This window comes from Tenebrio molitor, chromosome 9 (genome assembly GCF_963966145.1).
Source record: "Tenebrio molitor chromosome 9, icTenMoli1.1, whole genome shotgun sequence".
Classification (NCBI taxonomy): Eukaryota; Metazoa; Arthropoda; class Insecta; order Coleoptera; family Tenebrionidae; genus Tenebrio; species Tenebrio molitor.
The window spans coordinates 4,698,008-4,718,058 of NC_091054.1; the positions used below are offsets into that span (position 1 = coordinate 4,698,008).

The following is a 20,051-nucleotide window of genomic DNA, read 5'->3' on the forward strand; positions in this document are numbered from 1 at the left end:
AAATGCAGGCAAGTTTTTTAAATTTTTAAAAAGAACGATCGCATTAACGAGAATGACATGAATAAAGCTTTCTCAGGTTTAATTTATTCTTTTATCTTTTACCCAGGTTGGAAAATGGGGAAAAGGCGGGATGGGCCCGGGACTCAGGGTAAAATCAAACAAATTTTTATTGTTTCAATAAATCATGCCGTATTATAAGGATTTGTTAATTTTTTGGTTAATTTTGACAATTATGTCATTTGACATTTCGAATATCGATTCACGTGATCGAAACGCCAGCTACAGCGCCTGCGTGAAGTTGAACGTCAATTTTGAAATCGAAATGAAAGACGAGTTTAACAATTCTTATTAAAAATTTACTTTTATACAGTTTAAAATATAATAATAATATACAGAGTGCTATTTATATACTATCTACACAATATAGGCACATATCATCGCGAATAATATAATACAAAGTGATACATAACCGAGCGAAATGTACACTAACCTTATCAAGGAATGGATTACTAATTAAACACAATTTCGACTATAAGTGCGCCAAGATTTCCATCTCAGAAGGTATTTCCGTGATCTGCATCGTATTTCCCTCGATTTGCGAACTTCCACTCACTGTTACGATCACGGGACTTTGGTCACTGGTCTGAACAATTGTGACCAAGTTTCCATCTTTGCTACCCTCAAGGTCACTGGAACTACCTTTGAGAAGCATTCTTAATGGGTTAATATCACTCTCAGGTTCCATTTTTAAAGAATCTAACGTTATATTATCTAAAGCCATGTCTTCTTCAGTACTTCCAAGAATATTTACTACATTCACAACGGACTCCTCGTGGTTGGACTCGGAGAGACTCAGCGACTGTTCCCGGCTGTGCAACACCGAATTTTGGAGAGTCCCGGGTCGATTGGTGCTGGTTTGAGACCTGTACGAAGGCGGACAGCTGTATTCCGATTGGGCCGTGTCCCTCCGGCTCGACAGGGGCGCCCTGCAAACAAACGAAATTAGCGAAACGTAGTGATGCAAAGAACGAAACGAACCTGAGCAGGCTGCCCGCATGGCTCCGGTAAGTCGGCGGGGGGGAGACCGCGTTCTGGATCCCGGCCTGGATCTGGGGGGTGTTGCCCCGGTCCAGAAGTAACAGTCTCAGTCTGTACTCTTGCATGGAAGCTTGGTAGCTAGGAGGCGGCGGCCTGTACTGGAACTCCGGGTACATCATGGCGGCGTACGGGTGGTGGGGCCGGCCGTACGACGGCGGCAGTCGGGGGACGAAGCGCCGCGTGCACACGTCCACCGACTCGGTGGAACCCAGGCCCAGCATGGACCGACAGGTCGACGAGTCGTGAGAAGTGAGTCTCCAGGCCACGCCGCTGACCGTCACCAGCACGATCCCTACACCTGAAACGGAAAAGGGGCCGCTTGAGTGCGCACAAGGTGGGCAAGGTGGGCGAGGTGAGCGGCGTCGACGGACCGTTAGCCGCGATCTGGCTGCACACATATGGCGCTCTGCGTGCACTCGCACTGCTCCGGTCAGTGGCCACTCACAAAATTATTTGCAATTTTTTCTCCCCCTCATATTAATGGTTCAAATAATGCACAACAGTTTCCAGACAAACAAAATGACAATCGAGCTCGTTGAAGCGATTAGGTGGTAAATCTCAAAAAAAGAAAGGACCAAGATGGTTTTTTCTTGCGCTGCGGACAAAGTCTCAAGTTACCTACGCCACTGCTTCGATGAATAAATTCTTGCTCGACGGTCGGGGTGGGCCTTATGGAAAAAAGGTCACGGTGCGGTCCGAATTACATAAGCGGAACATTAATATCGAATTTGATGCACGGAGGGCGAGCGACGATTCGATGTCCAAACAGCGGGAAATGGCCGTGCCTGTTCGCTTATGCAAAACACGTTCCACTTGTATTTATAAAATGGCCATTCGAGAATCCAATATGTAGATTAGTTTAGTTCGGCAAATTGGGTCAGTAGTGAGATTTTTTGCCACTTGGGAGGATCGCGATTGGTCGTGGTGGAACAAGGGACTACAAGTGCGTTATTAAATTTTATAGAGGCTTGCGGTTCCCACGAATCGGCAGCGACCGTCGAATTGGCATCGTAAAGCGTCATTAAAACTTGGCGGAAGAATCACATTTGTTTACTGTGCAACACTCGGACTTCCTTAAACATTTTATTGGAGAGCACGAGCATTGAAAGCTTGTCGAGCGAAGCGTCTCAGTTTTATGCGAGTCTCAGAAGATGAGCTGGTGCGAGTGAAATAAAAAAGGCCAACAAATCCGCTGCAGAGTCTGAAGAAGCGGACGATGTTCGAAACAGACGTCGGGAAGTTGTCGGCTTAAGTGGAAATTTAAAACAAAACTAGAAAGAACTAGGGCAAAGTGCGAGGAAGTGGAAGTTGCGAAGCATTAAGACACGGGACGGTAATTATGGTTATGCTAACGATGCAACTTGATACAAATCAGAAAAAGCGAGGGAACTACAGGTGCGAAACGATAGAGAAGTATCGGTTTGAAGGCGAGATCAAGAGAGAGGACGAGAATGTTGCCGAAACTCATATCAAAGGATAAAAGTCCGTTCACGTGAAAGTTTCCGAGTAGAACTTAAATCTAGAGCTAAATCTGTTTAGTCAAACAGCTTCGAGAATTTATTGAAAATCAAACACAATGGATGAGTTACTGACCCAGTGCAATCTTCACGTTCGGGACGACTTTATACTTTGGTTTTGCGACTCAAACATAGAATGAGGGGAAAAAAGGTTTCGTTTATCTAACCCATAATACAGAGTGTCCCCAAAAAAAAAGACGAGTCCATAACTCCCTTATTTATCGGAGGATTTTAATTATATATACACCAAATTAAATGGTTTTTAATAGGCTACAAAACGGCTTAATAAATTGACGTATAGTTCCAAGAGCTTCAAGACTAAACTGTCAAAATATTTTTTTTCAAATGGGATTACATACTTTTTTTTAGTAATTCTGATAGAGATTTTAATTCTAAAAACAACAATGTATCACAAGTATAACTTGACATAAAAAAAAATAACACTAACTTTTGAAACAAATGACGAGCACCAAGCGAAAAGCTATCAAAATGCATTGCGTTACAATGTAATAACCAAATTAAGGTAGCTAGAAAAACAAATGACAAATAATAATATGTGGGATTGCGCAGATATGCCCCCAATGTTTAGCGTAAAATGGAACATAGACGATAGTAGCGTTTTTTTACATTTTTTTTGTGAATTTTTGGTATTTAAGTGTATACTTGTGATACACTGTTATTTTCAGAATAAAAATCTCTATCAGAATTACTAAAAAAAAATATGTAATCCCATTTGAAAAAATTTTTTTTGACAGTTTACCCTTGAAGTCCATGGCCATTATTAGGCCATTTTGTAGCCTATTAACAATCATTTAATTTGGTGTACAGATAATTAAAATCTTCCGATAAATAACGGAGTTATGGACTCGTCTTCTTTTTTGGGGACACCTGTATAAGAAAAGTTTAACAAATGTTGTCTGACGGCCTGGAGAGCTTTTTATTTGCAAAGAAAGAAAAAACGCAATTAGGTAATTTTTATACAGGGTTATTATAAATTATTGTAGTCCAGGTAGGCGTAAAAACTGGATGTAAAATTTATGGTTGCCGCTCCATACAAAAAATGATGCATAAGTGAATACACGCTCACGCCGTTCACACACAGGAGTTAAATTGGTTGCAAAACAACTCAATATTCTTGGATTCAATCGTTAATTTAGGAAAAAATAAATAAAATTCCCATCACCGCACTTTTCACCTAAAAAATGACACTGACAGTAACAAAAATTGACAGTTCACAGTGAGGCGGCAAAAATTTCATAACATGGGCATGTCTTGCTTCGACTATAATAATTTATAATGACCCTGTACGTTCGTTCTTCGGTTGAAACTGTACTTCTCTCCATCTTGTTTTTGCGATTTTCCACGTGGAGGAAATAATGTGTTTGTAGGTGTATTCTATTACCTCAAATAAATTAATAGTTGAGATAATAAGATAGAACAATGTGAACTGTTGTTAAAGATATTCCGTCCGCGTTTCTAAAAGTTGTTGTCTTTTGACACTGTTTCAATAATTTGTGGTGTTAATGTCACAGATACCTAAAAAGGTGTTGCACCGACAGTTTCTGTAATCTAATAACACATATTTTCCCAAAAAATATTTTTATTTTTGTTTTTCGGTATTCACGATTCAGTTCAATACATTTCTTTATTCCAATCGTAAACCAATAAATAATTCCACTCTTCCTTGTTTTTTGCTTTACATAACAAAAACAAATCACGCGGTGATAAATCCGTTTTATAAGGTGGGTGTTACTATAATTTTTTCCCCGAATCTTTCAAGGCTTTTTGTTACGGAATATGCAATGAAGAGCTGTCGTGGCGCAGAACATTTTAAGATGCCGTAAACAACAATTGTCGCACACGTTTCCAGGTTAAAAAAGAAAAAAGAATCTTGTTCCCAAATCATCATAATATGTGATGATCTCTTGGGTGTTATGGTGTTGTAAATTGTTTCTTCTATTTATTGTTGTTTCTTTGTTTACAATTACGAGAAATCCACCTGGATGGCTTAAAACGCTTTGATTGGTCGAATTAAAATGTTCTTTTCTTGAATACCGTTCAAGCTAGAATTTTTTTTCTTTGGGATTATTATTTTTTTCTTTTTTGGAGATTTCTCTTTTTTTTCTCTGGGGAGTGAGTTCTGGGACAGCCTCTATGTTAAAAGTGGGTAATTGTTCACTTTAACAACTTCTGGAATTTTCGCGTTTTTTCTGGCTAGACAGCCTCAGGGCGTCCTCCTAGATCGTGTCCCACCATTCAAACCTTGTGCAAATGCCTTTTTTTTTCTCTCTTGTTGTGTTTCAAGGTCGCGCCAAGTCCAAGTAGAACTAAAGGGTAAGGAAAATTTTCATTTGCACAAGGTTTGAGTGGTGGGAAACGATGTAGCAGGATGCCCTGACGCTGTCTAGCCAGAAAAAACGGGAAAATTCCAGAAGTAGTTAAAGTGAACAATGACCTAAAAGTGCTTGCTGGGGTATCTGACGCCTAAGTAATGCATGTTTTTTTTTTTGAAGAGATTGTCAACGCACCACCGGATTACAACTCTAATCAGCTGTTTAAATCTAACCTTACTTTTTGAGTGTTTAATCATGCAGTTTAAAAAATCAGTCTTTTTTAAAACGTGTGGTTGATCAGCTGTTTAAATCTAACCTCACTTTTTGCGTTGTTTGTGTTTTTAATCTGCAATTCGAAAAATCAATGTTTTCAAGACGAGTGGTTCATTCACAATCGACTCTTCAACGCCAACTTCGACGTCAAATTTAAAAAAATGCGCTTCAAGATGTTAATAACGCTGATTCCAATTCCCCAGGTACATCTGATTCATTCACTCGTTCGTCAAACAGTGACTGTTTTCTTCAATTACCACCAAGCAAAACCCTTTCGAACTTACTCGTAAATTCACTAAATCAGTTCCAAACAGTTTTTTCGGAAGTGCGTTCTTCATTGTCACGTGAAGAATTGAACCTTTTAGTAAATTGTTTCATACAAGAGAACTTTTAAAATCCTAACAAATCGGTGTTCCACAATTTGCTCTCGTTATGTGCATTTTTAGCATACAACACACATTCTAAAAATGTATGGAAAAGTAACGGTGATAGTTATTGCAATCAAATTATAACTGTTAATATACAAAACAACAAGCATTTGTTTCATACTCTATTTAATTCCACAGATGCAATTGATATATTAGTTTGCACTATTTGCGGACGGTTTCGGTTCACTCTATGCATATTGTTACGACTTAAAACAATACAGGTGTTTTTGAAATGCACGTATAAAAAAAAATCTCAAAAAAATTTGGGGGGATTGTGAAAGGTTCGGCAATTGTTTTTTTTAATGAAATGAAATTAACCTTTTCCACTCCCATTTGCGCCACCGGTACATTATTTTGCTACCTTGGCATATAATAATTAATTATTTTTATTGAATCTTAGCGACTATAAAGTGGCGAGTCACGAATGACAAGTAAGAGATCGTGATTAATTTTCTAAACGTCAAAGTTATAAAATAAATGGTTGTTTTAAGAGGAAGAAGGAAAAAAAGGTAAAGACGAGCCGTTCCTACTGTTTTTCCATAAAGCAATGTCGGTCATCTAACATTTTTGTGGAATTTCATTTTAATTTACAAATTTAAAACTAACGGGACAATGCGCGACAGTATGAAAAAATAAAATTCACCTTTGATCATTGTTGCCAAGCAACCAGACCTACATTATTAATCACCTTTAATCCAGTGGCGTACCGAAATTTCAAACAATGTTTTAATCAATTTTATCTCGAGAATGAACACTTTTATTATAAAAAAAATTGTTAGTGACTTCAACTCATCGTCACTAATTACACGTTCTTTGAACGTGTATTTCAAAAACAGCCTTTTTGATGTCTGAATTTTATTTGTTTCTGATTATTCCAAGTGCCCTCGTCGCCCCTTTTTCCCTGCGACTCTGCGCAAAGAAGCCTCCGTTGTTGGGTGCGACCGAACAAGGGGCACGTACCGCAACAGACACATAAAAGAATTATTAATTTTTATGGAGGGTCTGAGGCTAGCGATTGGCGAATTGAAACCGTCGAATTCCCGACTACTTGTACTTGTCGGCCGTAAAATTTCATTAAACCCCATCGACACGCATGCTTTATTGCCCCGCCAAAATGAAATCTTCATAAACACGTCGGATATGTCCGCTTCGAGTTATGTGGATAAAAGACCAATAAAACCGAAGAAATCGCCGATAAAACGGCAGGAATATACGACGTCTGTTTGGAGCTGATCTAACGGGAACATCACCAATGGGACAAAACAAATATCTTCCGGACCGATAAAAACGACGAGAAAAAATTTGAAATTAACTTTGAGAAGTCGTCGGGATTTTTTGGAGGAGGAGAGGGATGATGTCTGGCCTCGGTGAAGGAGCGGTCATGCACTATCGGTATGTCCGACGTGAATCCTTGTGGTAAAAGGAACAACAGCAACAGTGCTTTTGCGGACCGCTTCCTAGACCAATTTGCATATTGCAGCGCAAAACCGCCCCTTCCCACGCCAGCTCTTTGTCCCGCTTTATTACCCGGAGAGTTGGTTAAAAATTAATCCGTCCGTCTAGTAGCCGTCGTCAGGATATCACAATAATTCCCCTGATAAGCTTTCAGCTAAATTCGCATCTGTCACCATGGCTACGAGAGTAATCTGCAGTTTAATAATGCGATAATTAACTCTGGCCCCCCGTGGCTCCCAAACAACAACGTCGCACAGACAGCTTCCCCCGAAACGTCCCACGTTGCACCAACTATGCTGTTATTGTGTGTATCCTGTTCGCGCCCCGAATTTCGGTTCATTGTTGTTTTGATTAAATATGGACGAACACGAGGAGGGGGAGGATTTCGATTCTGCGGCGTGCCGACCCGAACTGACAGGAACTGGAGGGATGATTAAAACTGAAAAATCACCTATCATCAGGAGCGACACGGTCAGATGGTCCCGACCGGCGGGTCGCATGGCACCCAGGGCCGTGCCCACTAGGACGCAGCACACCGCCACCAGGGCTATCACCGCTATGAACCATCTCAACGAGCCGGGTTTCCACGCCAGCAGACCGCAGCAGCCCTTGGGTGGTTCCTCCGAGAAGCGGCCCCTGCAAAAAACAAATTCAAAGCGTCACTAAACAATCAAAAAGTAGCCCCAAAACAACGGCAAAAGACTCGGTGGAGTACGCTCGAAGAGAAAAGTACACGTCACGTGGGGTCCCGCCCAAATGGTTGTCACGTAAATCGTGGCACCGCCCATGCACTTATCGATTTGAACCTCCTCTACATTATAGTATAGTTATGTAAGGGGCGTCATGTTATTTGTTTTGGGATTATGAATTGCGACATTTATCCGGTTACGGAGTCACATTCGAACAGTGACGCCAATGTTTTCGTTGAAAATATACTCGAGTTGTTAGTCATGGAAATGAATGAAACTCAAGTTTTTTTTTCGACAAAAACTAAATTGATGGATGAATAACTACAATAAAGTCGTTGAATCTGAAGTGATTGGTGTTCATCAGGAAGGAATAACCGTACAAAAAATTAAAATACATATGTTTGAATGGTTGCTCGGGTGAATTAGCACAAAAATCACAAAATCCTACAGTTTTGAAGACACGAACATTCTGGAGAGTTCGCTTTACAATAATTACACAAGAGATGCTTTTGTTTGATAATTTTTTGTTCAAAACGAAAGCTTGGGGCCTAAAAAGGCGGGAGAAAAACTCTCACGACAAGAAATTTGTCACCAGTTTTCCAGATGATTTTCTGCAAGGTCACAGTGCTTGAGTTATTGAAACAGAACATTTTCTGGCAAAAAAAAAAGCTCGAGTGTAACTCGACGAGATAATTTTGTGTTTTTGGATTAAAAAATCAAAAATATTGATTTATTTGACAATGTTTATTTGATCACTCTTTAAAACAAATTGTGTTGCTGTAGTAAACAAGCAGGAGATGTTATCGCTGTGTAATTTCAATCGAAAAAAAAAGTAAAGTCGGTACAGGTTGCAAAGAAGGATCTTGCAACCGACATTGAGAAATTTGCCTAATGTAACGATGTTTGCAACGACTGCAACAGTTACTTGTTTGGTGTGCGTCGGGATTCTAGTTACATTTTTTTAACTGTCAAACGCACTGTCAAATTGCTGACTTTTAGGTTATGTGTATTAAACGTTCTCCTTGTAAACGTTATACCGAGTAACTATAAATGATTGAAAGAAAATAGTGGATTGGCAACACTGATGTAGTTGGTAGTGCAAATCTTCTCGTGCATCATCTGTCAGTCATTTCTATTTAGGTTAGGCTAAGTCACGAAGTACATTGTCGATTTAGATGTTTTTGACGTTTCAATTTTAAAAATTACGTGTGCCATGCCAACGATGTTGCCAACTAAAGATTTCAAATGTGTTACCAACATAACAAAATAATATTCAATCATTTATAGTCACTCGGTATCAATTTGACAGGGATTTCAAATCTCATGAAAGAAAGAAGCGCCAACGTCGCCAACTATAAATGTTGTAAATTACCAGAAATGTTACCAACATAATTTTTTCCCCTGCTTCTTTGCAACCTGTACCGACTTTATAGTTATGGTAGATTAATTCAAAATTCTTGGCGTTGGCGCCATTTTTATAAATGTTGGTAACGGTGCGTGGAGGGGGAGAGTGACTGTCCCTGACTGTCAAACAGAGTAGTGGAGAAGTATAGTCCAATTTTTACCCTTTTGCGATGACGTCACTATCTAGTAACTGCACGTATTTTTGAGCTAGGATCAGAAACAAATTTCAATTGATCATAAATAACTATAGTTCATTCAAAAATCAAAAAACCACCAACGTCGCATTTTCCACGATAATTACTATCGGCAACGGTGTCTAGTGTAAAATTTGGTGAGAATTGTAATTTTGAGGTTAAATATTTATTAAGTATCTTGTTTTTCTGGGCATGTTTAAGCAAAAATAATAAAAATTAATAAATAACTGAATCGTACAGAGCAATAATAAAACAATTTGAACGAAATTCCAAGCAACTGAATTTTATTTTGAATCAAATGTCATAATTTATAGTAACAAACATATGCAAGAAAAAATAACTACCTAGGGTTTTTTAAATTTTACCAACCTAAAGCAACAGGTGGTGGTTTTTTGATTTTTGAATGGACTTTATAATGTTTCAAATTTGTTGATAATTGCTTCGAAAGGTTATGTTTGTAATCAATGTAATAAGTGAAAGAAATTAAAAATTGTCAAATTGACAGGAACATAAAATAACCTCAAAGTGACCATCAATAAATAAACGTGCCTTTTTTTTTGTTTTTTTTTTTCTGTTTCTGTCGTTTCAATAAAGAGAAAGCGGGGACGAAAATCGTGACGTCACCTCAAAAGTGTAAAAAATTGGAATATATCGGATGTTCATTTAATGTTGGCGTTGAAGAGTCGATTGTGAACGCACCACGGATCAGCTGTTTAAATCTAACCTTACTTTTTGCGTTGTTTCTGGTGCGTTCACAATCAAGTTTTCAACGCCAACTTTGCGGATAAATGTAAATGAACACCCGATATTTGTGCAGGGAGATAATGTATTGATTAAACATTAAGTTAAATAATTAATGAATTAATTAAACATTAATTAAATTCTTGGTGTCTATTTGGTTGTAAATTGGTGAAGCGGAATCCAGTGTTTGCCACATATTATGTTAAAACATTAACAAAGTTGCACAGAAAAGGCCGAAAATAAAAAAATATCGTTTAAAAAGAATCCCCAAAAAGACTAGTCTAGGAATGTTCTCAACGGACTACAGATCCTTTTAAGTTTTTAAAAATAGCTCGGAGAATCTGTAACAAAACGAAGCAAGAAGATTATGCTTTGTCAAAAGATATCAACGCAGAGGACTGAGCAAGTTTTATCAGGTGACGAATCCACATTTAGAATTTTCGGTTCCAGGCGAAGACAGTAGATATGTTAAAAGACGTGTTAGGGATGAGTACATTCCAGAGTGTTTACAAACAAGAGTGAAACACGCTGCGAGGGTCGATAATGGTTTGGGGTTGATTTTCTGCAGATGGGGTAAACTGTTGACAAGTGAGCGGAAAAATCAACACAACAAATGATTATCCGGTAGTATCACCGAGTGGAAGATTACTCAACAGGATAACGTTGGTAAGAGTGCAGCAGAAAGATGAAGGAAAAAATATAGACAGGATGTCAAAATTTACCTTAACTGGGTTGAAAGAAAGGGAAAAAAAATTGAAGAGGAAGTGGAGTAGGGTACCGGAAGAAGAACCGAGCAAAGTAGCAAAATAAACAATAAACAATTTGACGAAAAGAATGGAGGTCGTCACATCCAGGAAGGGAGGTCACTGCGGTCAGCAGTATAGATATATTTTTCGAGTTGCATTTTGAGGGAGTTAATCGTTGTAAAAGTTTGTAGCGTTGCCGGAGAGAGATATGAAAGGGAGAGACGTACAAAGACTAAATCATAATTACACCGGTCGTACAATCGAACCTTGGGGAAATCCCGGCAGCGAATACAATGACGAACGGATCTTTACGAAAGCAATCGATCGCCCAAGAGGCAAGAAAAAGACAATGTTGCGATTTACGGGGGTTAACCAACGGTTAAATTCAATCAACACATAATAAGAGCACCTCGACTAAACTCGCTAGTAATCCGGGCATAGAGGGCGCTTTCTAAATTATTAATTAACTGGCGGCGCGCCTGCATAGAGAAGAGTTTAAAGCAGCCATAAGCCTGCGAGTCCTCCACGAGCAATTATCTCTTAATTACCATTATTAACGACATTGTAAATTCGCGATAATCGAATCGGAAAGTAACTAATGTAGATACTAATTAATAATTGCGCAGCTCCCCCGTTGGCGTGATTGCACACTCAAAAAAAAAAAAACAACTGTCGGGTCTTACTAGGACTTGGCACGCCATGTTTGTGGACAATGCTGGTAGAATTATAAACGGTCAAGGCCGTGTACCAGCGGCCTTGCGAACATGTGGTACCTTACTCGTAATTATATGCATAAGGAACAGGTACGAGTCGTCTCGTAATAAATTAGCGAAGAGTCCGATAATAATCGATTGGTATCCCGATTCGGCACCGGCAGGACGAGGTCCTCTTGCATAAACGCGCTCGTATTCGGTGGTAATTGATTGTCGAGGACGCGCAGTGCGTTCCGATATGGATTTGTTTACGCAAGTGCAACCCAGAAGCGCACTTTTGTCAGGTAGATGGTGTCGGAGGGCTCGATTAGAATTGACAATAAGGGTGAAATCTGATCGGTGATGAAATCGAGGTGGGCGAGCGACACACCACAACGGGGCCAATATAATATATTAATTGATCATCGCCGGACCGTGATCATGTTGGAATAACAATCGAATCGGTGGCGGAGGCGGTGGCGGTAGGTCCCGCAATGCGGGTGGCTCCGCGGGTAGACCTACGTGCTGATAGGTTGGCATTTTTCGAAAAAGGAAGACGACGAGTCGTCTCATTTTTCCACTGTGACATAATACTCACGATTAACTTTGTTCAAATCTTGGTTTAAATCTTTTGGTTTCGCCACGGTGACTTTCAAATGTTAAATGTTAAACGACACACCCCATAGTCTTTCATTTTCTATTTTTCGCAGTTTTGTTCTATAAATAAACCAAGTACTATTTCTCTCATGTGTATATTTATGGACAGATTTAAAAGCAATGAAATTACATTTTCACCAAGATCTTAACTGCAGCGATTAACAAAAAATTCAAAATAATTTTCATACCTTTAACAACCATACTTAGATAAAAACAGTAGATTATACCATTAAGAAACGGTTGAAGTACCTTTTTTTGTAACTGGAATTGAAACACTTCAAATCCTAGGAGTTGAAATGTCCAGAGGCGGTTCGACCGAGTCAAATGTAAGGTAATTTGAAGCATTTCTCACGATTTATTTATCAATAATTACACGAAATATTTATCTAATAATTAAATTATCCCTATAAAAAAGCGAAATAACAGAATTAATACCCGGTGGCACTGTGGTGTAACACGAGTCGCCCATGTGCACGGATGACAGATCAAAATCAAAAATAGCAAGATGGCCGTTCAACGTTAAAAACTAAACTTTTGACTTTAGTAGACTATTATAAAACCTTCAAGCAGTAATAATATTGCAACAAGAGAACTATAAATTACTGGTGCCTTAAAATTTGTAAGTTGGTGCCTTAAAATTTGTAAGTTTGTACTTCGCCTAGTTGTCCACCTCGACTTCGTCTCGGTCTTCAATCTCAGGGCTTAGCACAAAAAGACTCACTTCTACTCTTAATGATATAATCTACTATTGTTAAAAGAATAATTTATACCGTTTACGGTAGTTTAATGAAAAACGAAATAAATTCCTATTAAAACGTAAACAAAGAAAGTTAGACTTTTGAAAACACTGAATTTTAACGATTTCTAATTACATATGGTTTATGTAACAATGTCGTAGTGCATATATAATCACAGACTTGATAATATAATTTCCATGTTTAATCATTTCTTTTTTTCTTGTTCTATTTTGAAAATAAATGTCAACAAGAATATTTTATTTTAGAAATTTCTAAAAACAATGATAATAATTAGTACAGGTACGGGGTCATTATAAATGATTGTGTTGTCGCAGTAGGCATTGGTGACGTAGTTGAATGTGCCGCAAGCTTTATAACATGAGTGAGACTAGCATCGCCGATAGGTAGCGCTGCCGGCGGTAGCGTAAATTTGTCTACTAGTTTGTCTAACGTTGCGAAGCTAGCGGCACATCCCAAATTTGTATGGGTTTTCAACGCCAACTGCGATGGAACAATAATTTATAATGACCCTGTATAATAATTGAAAGTGGTGAATAATCCTTTGTGATCTATTGTTTTATTATTTGACCAGTGTAGAAAATGTTGAAGAGTTCATTCAGAATTTACATGGTCGAAAGCCTAAAAACAGAATAAGTCCAAAACCACATTCGCACAAAAAAAATATAATCCAAGAGAATAAAGGAAATGTGAATTAATTAATAAAAATGTGAAAAATTTGCTAAAAACGAATTATTGCTTTAAATTTTTTATTGCTTTACAATTTCAAAATATTCGGTATGCATTAGCGTATTAATTACCGTTGTCATTTGCTTCTCATTGTATGAAATTCAAATTTGACACAAATATCGAATGTTCATTTAAATTTCTCGTTCAAAGTTGGCGTTGAAGAGTCGATTGTGAACGCACGTCAGTCTCCAGAGTAAAAAGACAAACAACGCAAAAAGTGAGGTTAGATTTAAACAACTGATCCGTAATCCGTGGTGCGTTCACAATCGACTCTTCAACGCCTACTTTGAGGAGAAATTTAAATGAAAACTCGATATAGGTATTATATTAAATTTTTCAAACGAAATAACCGAAAGAATACGTCAATTTGTGATTTTTATAATTGCATTATTCTATTTTAAAATTATATCATCAGATTTTAAACAAAATAGGAAATTTCGTTCGTATGTCGGAATACAAGATATGAAGAAATAATGTAAGGCTACTACAAATTGTACTGATTGATTGAGCTGATCGGATTAAATTTTTTGAAGGAAATAGTCATTAACTCATTAATACTGCGCCTGAAATCAAGAGAATTTAAAAAAATCGCTCATATTGTCAAAGTCCGAAAGTTACAAATAACGAGTGTTCAGATACATTTATGGTCAAGCAGTTTTTCCTCTTTTTCAAACATAAGTCGCCTTTTTAGTTGACAAATCCTTCGGATAATAACCTCCACTTTGATCATACTTTTATTTGTGAACGACAAATTGAAGTTTTCGGTTCATTTTATAATATTTCCCTAACTCAACGATTTCTGAAATGCGTATTGATGTCGTCCAATTCCAGTCTTTCGCCATACGACTACAAAGTGATCAAAAAGAAAACAAACAAGAGCAAACGTTGCAAATTATCGGTCATGTCGTAGCGGAATCATATACAGGAAAGCATTCAATGCATGGGTGTAGACAATTTGTGGTCTCAAACGCTACTTTATAATAAAATCATACCTCATGAATTTTAGACACTGGACTTATAATCGGGCATTTTATTATTATTATCAGATAATGGAGAAAATTTATAAAATAAACAAGAGCAACGTTTTACATTTGTAAAAATGGGTAATTTACCAGGTTTATTGCCAAACACAACGCCACTGGTAAGCAGATTTTTTGGTAAAATGTCAAAGAACGGTGTTGTTGTTAACCTTGAAAAAAGTTTTAGATTTCGGCAAAGTTTACGGACGTTGCCTGTAATTGTAAGCAACAATTATCCCAGAATAAGTGGTAAAATCGGTTGTACCATTGTAAAGCATTAATTATCAATAATTAATTAATAATAGATTTTTCGAGAGGTAGGCAACCAATAAAACGACTGCGTATGTATAGCAAGTATGTCCACGATTACGCTAAGACAGACGTTTCGATAAAACAAAAGATGCGGTAGCACTCTTCATGTGTTTTCTTGTTGATCACCTTGTACATTTCCCATTTTACGAAATATTTGACAGCTGACCACACATTTTTTTGAACACACTTTATTCAAAATCGACTTCGAAAAACTTTGGTCAACTACCGTTCTTTAAAAGATCACTTTTCACTCACGTTGTTGTTCTGAACGGTTGATACATTATGAAAATCACGTTTCTCCCAATTTAATAAATGAAAAAAGCGAAAGTCAAAATTTGCATTCAACGATTTGTATCAAATACTCTAAACGAGGGTCCATAAATAAAGTCGGAAATAGATGAGCCGCTTTTCATTGTCATCAGTATTATTTAATTAACATGATTTATATGCACCGTCATTCCTTGTTTTACGATATTTAAATTACAACAATGAAATTATTCGCCTGTTCCATCAAAAAAATTTAAATTGTTCCGTGTATTGCGACACGCAACCGATCAAAATTAAAACATTGGAGTTTTTTTTTTCGAATTGTTTTTCCACCACAGCCCGCATTTTTCATTAAAATCGTAATGCCCCTATCGCTGTAACGTGAGGTCAATTCTGATCGTACTGGAATTGAATCCAATCAACACGATTTTCCTCCAATTCATTTTTACGTCGCTCGGAATAAACCGTGACAGGAGTCGTGTCGTTAATTTATCTTCGGTCAAGCTTTACGATGTTTTCCTTATGAAAGGGTGAGAGTTTAGGGAAAGTTGCGGCTGTTCCGTAATTATAATTAATTATTATTGTCAACATGAAATTTCTACTCCGACATGACTAATTTAAGGGAAGGGGGAAAGTGGTAGGTCTTGGGATATCGACTGTGAAGGGTTGGCAAACTTGTTGGATAGTTGGACGCAGAAAAAAGAACCTGGTCGAGTTAGGTTGGTATTAAACGAGGTAGGATTGGACATTTAAAGTACAATTACGATAAGTTTGCCTTCGGTTCTAGTTTAAATCCAATCTCATCGAGTGTATTGGTAAAGACGCTCCAGAACCAATTCCGAATGCCCGAGAGCTTTCCTTGTCCGAAGGTGCGTGAATAAATGTAGAAATGCGGCGAGCCAGTTGAGCCACCCCGTATAATTATGTTAATTAAGAGTTGCCCCACGGTGGCGTGCTCGTTTCGAAATTCCACTCGAAAATTGCCACTTTCGCACAGGTGAAACCGGAGTTTTTCCCCAACAAAATTTATCGCTAATTAACCTCGGACCTTGCGAAGAAAAGATTTGGACGTTTTTCGGGCAAACAGGAAGAATTGATTAACGACGGTCCTGGGAAAAAAATCCGGACGGCGTTCCGGCATCAACCCAATTAATACGGACAATCCTCCGGGGGCGCACCACGTCGCAGGATAAATACGAATCGCGATGTATAATTTCCGGTCGGACGACCCGGAGGAGTCCGGCGGCGTCGGCGTTGATGTGTGCCGCGGCTAAAGGCCGGTTCGCAGCGGCGCGCAAAAGTGAAACTTGTGGCGTGTGCAGTTTTTTCCGCGAGTGGGTGCCCCGAGAAAGTCGATGAAAGTGGAACGCGATGATTTGACCGAGTGACCTTACACCCTCTCTAAATTTTTGAAAACCGGCGCGGGGTGGGCGAGGCGTCCAGGCCGCGCTGGACGATCGACGGAGGTTATTGAGATGTTCGGGAGGAATTTTTACGACATTTTTGTCGTTTTATGACGAGATTTTTTCCAAAATTCCGACGTTTCTGGATCGCCGCGGCTCGTCAGTTATTGAAATTCTATGCTAATCAGTTTGGACTAGATTGTTGAAAAGTTTTTCGGCAACAACCAGCTGTTTGGCGCTATTCAGTTTTAAACAATGACCATCGATCGGGTTATTATTCGGTTTCGGTAATTTCACAAATGATTTAGCTATAATAAATTCCTACTGTTGTGCAAACAAAATGGAGCTGAATTTTTTAGCAACTCTGAATTTTAACGATATTTTGTTACAAATTGTTTATGTAACAATGTCGCAGTGTACATAAATAATCGGTCCGCAATGTAATTTCCCTTTTAATTATTTTCTCCTCTAGTTTTATTTTCGAAACAATTCAAACATTTTGAAAAACCCACTCCCGAAACTCGACATTTTCAAGTTTTCACTTAGAAATAGCAAATTAGAAAAAAGTTAGATTCACGCTTTTTACGTCATTTTGTATAAATTGCAGGAAAAGGAAAATGAGAATTTGAAAAAAAATTAAAATAGCATTTTCCAAAAAAGGAAATCACTTTTATAACACTTTTAGATTGTCCGCATGGATGCTGCCCCCAATTCAAGTATTTTAATGGAACACGCATTTCTGAAAGTGAAGAAAGTGAAAATTAATACAGAACATTGAAATTTTTTCACTGAATTAAAATATCTTAACGGATTTTTTTTAAATTTATCAAAATAGTTTCTTATTTTTTATACAGGTGTCCCCCCCCCAAAAAAAAAAGACGAGCCCACAGCTCCCTTATTTATCGGAGGATTGTGAGCAATCTACAAAATGGCCTACTAAATCCACGTAAAGCCCCAAGGGCTGCTTCAAGGTTAAACTGTCAAAATATTTTTTTTCAAATGCGAACATATCTTTTTTAGGTATTCTGATAGAGATTTTTATTCTGAAAACAAAAATGTGTCACAAGTATAACCTCAAATAATAACAAAAGGGATTGAGCAGAAATGGCGCCAATGTTTAGCGCAAAATAAGGTTCTCGATAATAAATAAGGTAACGACAACGGTTGCGACGGATATTTCCCTCTCACTTAATTTGGCGTAATGTTAAGTTAATCTCTTTGACACGTAAAATTTCAAGTCACAAAAATCCCTAAAAATAATGTACTTTGTCACACTCACGGCATTTATCGATAATGTCCTCTCTTTTAATTTGGAGTCTCAAAAATGAACAATTTATTATTTTTTTTGTATTTTTGGTATGTAAGTGTATACTTGTGATACATTGTTGTTTTCAGAATAAAAATCTCTATCAGAATTACTAAAAAAAGTACCTGTGTTCATATTTGAAAAAAAAATTTTTTGACAGTTTAGCCTTGAAACCTGAATATATTAGACCCTTTTTTAGCCTATTCACAACCATTTAATTTGGTGTATGGACTCTTTTTTTGGGACACCCTGTATAAACTTCTCAAGCTTAAATATTTATTCATTTCCATATTCTTCATTTTATATCTTTATTTTACACTTTGGTTCACTTGAAACGTAGTAAGTTTTGTCTAATTTGCCAGAAAAAGAAAAGAATTTTTTTTTTAAATTTTCATTTTACGTAATAGTTATTTATTTAACGAGTTCGTGTATAAATTGGGCTTTTTTTGGTATGAGTGGGCCAGATTAAAACGCAAGTGAAACGAGCGTTTTAAAGGCCCATTTATCAAAATCCGTTCACATAGGAAAAAATTCTCAAATTCTGACAGTGTCGAACAAAAAAAATTATAAAAGGACACTAAATGTTCACATTTCAACATGGTGGCAATATTTTACTTTTAGCTAAGTTAACAATGACAATGGAGCAGTAAAACAGAGACAATGATGTTGCAATAGTTATTTACATTAGAGTACGGTAGGGTATTTTACAGCCCGAAAACTAGATTTCAGGCACGAGGCGAAGCCGAGTTGTTTGTTGCGTTGCAAGATATTAATAAATTAGGCTTGGAAATGATTGACCATCCGCCATATTCGCCGGATTTGGTACCTTCAAACCATTAACTATTTTCAAAACTGAAAAATATTTGAAAGGGAAGACCAAAACGGTCAACTTTGAATGACATTTTTATTCCAAATGACCGCAAAAAATCTAAACGAAAAGAATTCCGCATTATTGAGAAACTCTTTTTTGGGATCTTCATAATTTTGCCGTCCGAGTGGAATGCAAAAAGTGTCATCTGGGAAGCTCCTGCAGCCATATTTAACCAGCGTAATCCTTGACACGGAGCAAGATCAAGTCGGTATTATTAATTTCGTGACAGGAATCGAGCGAGGAGGAGCAAAGAGAAGGGAAAAAGTGGGAAGAAGAAAAAATCTGAATGCGCGCATTAAAGATTATTTGAGGTCGGGATTGGGGTGTCGTAATGAAAAGTTTCGGGAATTGGTCAATGTTGGAAGAGTGTAATCCGGATAATGTGCCTGCTTCATAAATAACGGATTTGGAAGACGGTGTAAATTAAGAGCTCGTTGGAATGGAACGTCGAGATAGGGATTGCTCTCTTTTACAACAAAGTTTCACGTAGTTATCCGTAAGACTAACTCGAGTTACGGTCTTGCTTAAGCAAGTGTTTAATTTACCCACCACGCATTTCCATCCACTCCGTCGACACGGAGTAATAAAACAATAAAGGCTTGTTTAACGCCGCATTATTAATACACTCGCTTTTAATTATCCCGGCCGCGAAAGAAAAGACGTAAACAGTGCGAACAGCTTTGGACCGACCCGACCGCAGATACGAAATTATAGATTACGAGGATTCCCATGACTTTGTACATTTTTTTCTTCGACCTGCAACTTATCGACGAGTTCATCTAATTTGAGCAGAAACGTGACTTGAAAAAATTCACTCGGGAAGGGCTTGCGGAGCCGCGCTGGTCAAGAACTCTTTAGTGCGTGAGGACAATCGATTAGGATTGTCACCGTATTTCCCGACTGGAGCAAACATTTTCCGCCGTTGTCGGAATGCTGGCGAGGGAGTAAAGTGATTGGGAGCGTTTCGGGAGTCGATGGAATAAAAACAACCAGATTGCTGTCGGACCTAATAATGCTGTAGCTGTCCTATAAATATCACGATACGGAGAAAATTCATTTTCTTTACTTTACTTGCATTTTACATCTTGTTAAAAGTTTTACAAAATGAAATGTTATTGAATAGAAACTTGCATGAACACATTTTTACTTCTTACACCTACTT

At 37.9% G+C, this 20,051-nt stretch overlaps 1 protein-coding gene across 2 annotated transcripts in view; it reads right to left on the reverse strand.

Annotated features, from left to right (window-relative positions):
- Positions 1-334: 334 nt before the first annotated feature.
- LOC138138085 (uncharacterized) overlaps positions 335-20,051 on the reverse strand; it is a 132,822-nt gene continuing 113,105 nt past the window's right edge. For both annotated transcript variants that reach the window (XM_069057833.1, XM_069057832.1), the window contains exons 3-5: positions 7,556-7,740; positions 1,039-1,396; positions 335-986 (exon numbers count right to left, since the gene is read on the reverse strand). In XM_069057833.1, the coding sequence (XP_068913934.1) occupies positions 530-986; positions 1,039-1,396; positions 7,556-7,740 (1,000 nt within the window). In that variant the 3' untranslated portion in view covers positions 335-529. The remainder of the gene's footprint in view (positions 987-1,038; positions 1,397-7,555; positions 7,741-20,051) is intronic.